Below are 6,371 nucleotides of genomic sequence, written 5' to 3' on the forward strand. Positions count from 1 at the left end.
AATCACTCTTAAAGGTCAGCAGCCACTTAATATGATTTCACAACTGTAAACCAGAATCTAACAGCTGTAGCCAACAACACCAGATCTTGAACATTAAAATCACCTTCTTTAATAGGTTTGCTTGAAGCTGTAACATTTTGTTCATGCTGTAAATGTATATTTGAAGCCATTGAAGTGCTTTATCTGCAGTGTACAGTAATACTCCTGAAAGTCGCTTTTTTATAAGTGTCATGGCAAATGTTCAAATTCCATTATACTTGCACTTGCATACTAAGCAGCATAAAAATATTTCTGTACAAAGTTCACAGAGGGACCTTGTGAAATAACCCAGGTAGTTGATTCACCTTCTTTAATAGGTTTGCTTGAAGCTGTAACATTTTGTTCATGCTGTAAAGGTATATTTGAAGCCAGTGAAGTGCTTTATCTGCAGTGTACAGTAATACTCCTGAAAGTCGCTTTTTTTATAAGTGTCATGGCAAATGTTCAAATTCCATTATACTTGCACTTGCATACTAAGCAGCATAAAAATATTTCTGTACAAAGTTCACAGAGGGACCTTGTGAAATAACCCAGGTAGTTGATCACAAAAATGAGTCAATTTAGCTGACAATTGTCCTTTACAGGACCCTTGCATTCATCACAGTCAGACCTGGCCATTCCGTACAGTACAAGTAAACTGTCTAGAGACAAAAGAATGAAGTAGAAGCTCACAAGTACAGTAGTAGCAATTGCCCTTGATCTGCTAGTCTAGGAAGGAGCACGCTAGTTGAAACGTGTGCAGTAGGATTTCAAGGGTGAAGAGAAGCGTAGAACTTCAGAGCAGCAGGACACTGACCGTTCAGAATCCAAACAAGATGACAAGTGCTTACAATGAGTATAAAATGTAGCAAATTTTTGCAATAATCATCATATAAAATGAGCCTTTTAGTTAAAATGCAATTTTATGTCCAACTTCCAAACTCCTTAGAAAACATCAGGTAGTCTGACTTGCTACACAACAACACAAAAACCATCAAAATGAGTCATCCGCATGATTCTATAATTCAGGTTATTGCTTATTGAACGGCGCTGCCATGCAGGACTGACCACTGAGGCTACATAATGCTGTCAATGAGTAAAATTCGATCCACTTCAATTGTTATTTTTCAAAACCTTTGCTCGTCTTCCAAGCATTTTTTTTTCTCTGCTCAAAATCCATTTACTGATACTCTGAATCAAAACTCATCATCAATAGCAAGCAAGTACCCTTCAGAGCAACACTTTTGTATTATTGTACTGTGAAAACAACCATTTGATCAGATTCTACAAAAATATAAATGGACGCTGTTATAATTTGGCACATCAGAGATGTTATAAATGCATGCATGAATACTTGTCAAGGTACGAGACATGCGTAACGCCAATGGCTCTCTCTCTTTTCCATGTATTAGCGGTTTTTAACCGTTTCTGCTACGGTTTTCCATGCACCTCATGTTTGTCTGTCATAGCTAAAACCGGTTTCAGCTCCTGTAGTCGTTGGAAGACAGCGGTTCTACGAAATGGTTATAAAGGCATGTGACCCGACTGCACAATTCGGCTAGTCAAACACATTACTGTTACAGTCAGCCGCTTCCTAAAACACATCTCAGCCGCCGTGACAATTTGTTCACTAGCACCATAGTGATTCTGGCCTCATACACAACAGCAGATTGTGATTGGAAGATTGAAGCATGTTCATTTAAAATAACTACTAGTAAAGCCAAGCTTGTGAGCTGCCACAAACTAATGCTATACTTAAAAGCTGCAATTATTGTAATTTATCGTAGCATGAATACCAATGTAAGATCTTACTACGGTAATTATCACTGGCTGTTACTTGTCTCTCAATTCTGGTCTCTTTTTCACTGCACACAAAAATAAGTCCGCTCCTTCTGCATGTTGCATTTGCTTCCTCTATTTTTCGCTTTCTTAAATACAAAAACAATTACATCAATAGCAGTTTCAAAGGGGCAGGCATAAAATAGGTCACGTATGGTAAAATAAAACTCCTGTCCAACTGGCATGCCACTGGAAGAATCGTCTGTCTTCAAATAAATACTATAGACTAATCAGGACGTAGTGTACTAAAGACTAAACCTGGCCTTTTAGTACATATTGCCAAAAACATCAATTAATTAAAATATGAGCATACACGCAGTCTTTTGGCTAAACTGTACAAAGTCATCAGTACTGTTCGAATACAGTGCCGTTACCAATATACAAAGCACAGGGATGGTTTTCTCATTACCGGTTAAGTGACTGAATTGGAAATGGATTGTGGATCTGGATAAAAATCGTTCCCGTGTTTCCCTTGACAGAAACGCCATAAATTCTAGACCTTGTCTGGAACACAGAGCTAAAAAAAGGTATAATTTAATCTTCAATAACAAAATAACATTTCAATTTCTGTTAAAATATACATGGAAAAACTGTCGATATATTAGGAAACTAACTATGTTTTGTACAAAAAGTACAGCATTGTTAGTGTAATTAAGAATAATAATAGCATGATATCCACAAAATACCAACTTAAGAGCAAGGTTGATATGGAATTAAAAAAATTACTTTATACAATGGGATTTCTTTCTACTGAGAAAGATTCAGAATGGAAAATTAAAAAATAATAATTATAATAATAAAGCAAATACATATACTCATGAAAAAAAAATACTTGGTTCTTAAAAACCAAACCCTTACAGTATTGCACATCTACTGTAGCTAGACCGGATCTATGGGTGCTAGATGCTTTTAAATCATTCATGATAACTTTAACAGATACCGACACTATTGGGTCACATGACATGACATACAATTTATACCAATTCATTTCTCTGTATCCATTTGAAAGAACCTTTTTAAAAAGAATTCTACTTCACAGCTTGCTACCGCCTAAACACAATTATATTCCTAAAATGTATTTGACACCCTAAAACTCAAGCCACCAAATACAGAATTCAAATGTACCCATCAGTTTTTATTCAAATAACATCATTTCCAGTCTTTCCTCAGCTTTCGCTTCCAAAATAACTTGCAGATTCTTACCTTACATATAACCCTCTGCTGATCTGATCGTTGATGTGGTAAATTATAGCAGCCTTCCGACACTATTGGGTCACATGACATAACACAATTTATACCAATTCATTTTTCTGTATCCATTTGAAAGAACCTTTTTAAAAAGAATTCTACTTCACAGCTTGCTACCGCCTAAACACAATTATATTCCTAAAATGTATTTGACACCCTAAAACTCAAGCCACCAAATACAGAATTCAAATGTACCCATCAGTTTTTATTCAAATAACATCATTTCCTGAGCGCTCTGAACTGCGCCTGCCACCCTACTGTCCACTCCTAACTCAGTCACGTCGCCCACGGTGGGCGTTCCCGCCTCTGACTCTTTCTCCTCCTCGATGCTGCAGGGGGCACCGTTGATCTGGCGTGAGACCGCCAGTTCCTGGCTGTGCTCGGCCACCGGTGTGGGCAGCACACTGTCGGAGGGACTGTAGGTCTCATCGGAGATTATCGCTGTCCCATCGCCCGAGTCCATTGCCTGGCTCCGCGAACGTGGGATGAAGGAGTCGCCATGGGACACGGAGCGCACTGGAGTGGAGTGGGCACTGTCCCGCAAGGATTCCAGACCTGAATGGATGGAAGAGGAAGGATAAGAGAGAGACAAAAAAAGAAGTTGCATGTTGGTTCTGCCATGTGTTGTTTCTGAAAACAAGCAGTTAATTCAGAAGATATAAAAATAATAATTATAATAATAAAGCAAATACATATACTCATGAAAAAAAAAAACTTGGTTCTTAAAAACCAGACCCTTACAGTATTGCACATCTACTGTAGCTAGACCGGATCTATGGGTGCTAGATGCTTTTAAATCATTCATGATAACTTTAACAGATACCGACACTATTGGGTCACATGACATGACATACAATTTATACCAATTCATTTCTCTGTATCCATTTGAAAGAACCTTTTTAAAAAGAATTCTACTTCACAGCTTGCTACCGCCTAAACACAATTATATTCCTAAAACGTATTTGACACCCTAAAACTCAAGCCACCAAATACAGAATTCAAATGTACCCATCAGTTTTTATTCAAATAACATCATTTCCAGTCTTTCCTCAGCTTTCGCTTCCAAAATAACTTGCAGATTCTTACCTTACATATAACCCTCTGCTGATCTGATCGTTGATGTGGTAAATTATAGCAGCCGTCAGAATTTACTAAGAGTTACATGACGGATGGATATGAATTATGCATAAACTCAGAAAAGCATTGGTTTTCAACTTTCTCGTGCTTTCAACATGGCCACAATTTAGTAATGCCATGTGCACGATTAGTAAAAGGAGGGAATTATGTTATGCGCATGATTTAGTAAAACGAGGGAACTAATTATTTCATGCACATGATTTAGTAAAACGAGGGAACAAATTATATCGTGCGCACAATTAAAAAAATTTTCCTGCATGTCATGTGCGGGGCACCGTAGAAAACAGCACCATCTGGTGGTAAGTAAAAAATAAAGCAGCCAAAAGCCTGTGAAAGAAGCTCCATTGGGAGAATTCCATAGGTCATTTCATGTTATGTGCACAAATAAAAGTCTGTGTGTTTATTGAATTTGACCATGGAAAAGTGAATTTTGCATCATTTACCCATTAAACTGTGGCATTAAATGCTAGTACGAATATCAATATGATAATAGAAGAATAGTGTACACATATATGGACTGCATATGGCAAATATTTTATTTTCTTGAAATAATTTGTATTCTTCAAGCACCCACCACACATTCCATAGGTAATTTCATGTTATGTGCACAAATAAAAGTCTGTGTGTTTATTGAATTTGACCATGGAAAAGTGAATTTTGCATCATTTACCCATTAAACTGTGGCATTAAATGCTAGTACGAATATCAATATGATAATAGAAGAATAGTGTACACATATATGGACTGCATATGGCAAATATTTTATTTTCTTGAAATAATTTGTATTCTTCATATTACTTGTATGACTGGGTATTTAAAAATGTAACTGAATAAGTCTGATAAAAACTCGTAAAGTAAGATCTGGGGGTTTGAACATTCCGACGCGCAAAGTGATTCGTGCATGTGATTGGACCATAGACTAAAAAAAAAAAAAAAAAACTTGGACGTAGTGTCCGTGACATCACCCGAAGGTTTCTGAAGAGCATTTTTTTTAAACCTAAAGTGGGCGGAGCCGGCCGTCACCATCTTGGCGGCATGTCACTCTCGGATAATCGAAAATGGGCAAAGAGGCGGGAGGCTGGTGGCTGAAACCACGCCCGCCTAGCTCGACGGTGGTGACAGCAGCGGCAATACACCTGTCACTCAAGTGGCCACGCCCTTAATTATGCAGAAATTTAAGGCTTAAAGGGGTCATATGATGCGATTTCAAGTTTTCAAAAAATTAATTAATTAAAAAATTAATTAATTTCTAAAAAAAAATATAAATGTGTGCACTGTGCTTGAGGGAGAATATTAGAAGGGTCTCATGCAGGTGACAGATCCAAATACTGAATCACAGGCCTAGAGTGCAGTAATGCGCTCGGGGCAAAGCAGACCAGAACGCTAATATGAAAAGACATTTCCCAGCTCGTTTGCTCTTATAGACACTGTACTTCAAGCCACCACAGGCCTCAGCAAAGCACTGGGAATCACACATACTGACAGGCAAACAGCCAACTTGCTGAGGCGTTGTAACAATTAGCAGCACATGGTAAATCAAAAGGACTAGACCTCACTATACAACATGCACATGTATATATAGCACTTACGTATAGGTAATGCAAATAATTCCAATGATAATTCCAACTTCTCTTTGCAACTGCAGTATCATATAAAAGTTTCCCAAATACTTAAAATGTAAGAACTTAAGATTTTTTTTTAGTATTTGAATGTAGTTATGCTCACCAATTCTACATGTATTTAATCAAAAATACAGTAAACAGTAATTTTGTGAAATATGACAATTTAAATTTTAATATATTTGAAAATGTAATTTAGTCATGTGATGGCAAAGCTGTCTTCAATGTCACACGATTCTTCAAAAATCATTCTAATATGCTGATTTAGTGCTCCATGAAACATTTCCTGTTCTTATCAATGTTGAAAACACTTTTGCAACTTAATATTTTTTATCATTTTCTTTAATGAACATAAAGAACAGATGTATTTACTGTCGCTTTTGATGTCATATGATGCGATTTCAATTTTTCCTTTCTCTTTGGAGTGTTACAAGCTCTTGGTGCATAAAGAAGATCTGTAAAGTTGCAAAGACTAAAGTCTCAAATCCAAAGAGATATTCTTTATAAAAG

At 36.9% G+C, this 6,371-nt stretch overlaps 1 protein-coding gene across 1 annotated transcript in view; it reads right to left on the reverse strand.

Annotated features, from left to right (window-relative positions):
- Positions 1–3,310: 3,310 nt before the first annotated feature.
- LOC107715193 (FERM domain-containing protein 5-like) overlaps positions 3,311–6,371 on the reverse strand; it is a 115,487-nt gene continuing 112,426 nt past the window's right edge. The window contains exon 14 of the mRNA XM_016521250.1: positions 3,311–3,660. Coding sequence (XP_016376736.1) covers positions 3,311–3,660 — 350 coding nt within the window. The remainder of the gene's footprint in view (positions 3,661–6,371) is intronic.

This window comes from Sinocyclocheilus rhinocerous, unplaced genomic scaffold (genome assembly GCF_001515625.1).
Source record: "Sinocyclocheilus rhinocerous isolate Xijiao unplaced genomic scaffold, SAMN03320098_v1.1 scaffold659, whole genome shotgun sequence".
Classification (NCBI taxonomy): Eukaryota; Metazoa; Chordata; class Actinopteri; order Cypriniformes; family Cyprinidae; genus Sinocyclocheilus; species Sinocyclocheilus rhinocerous.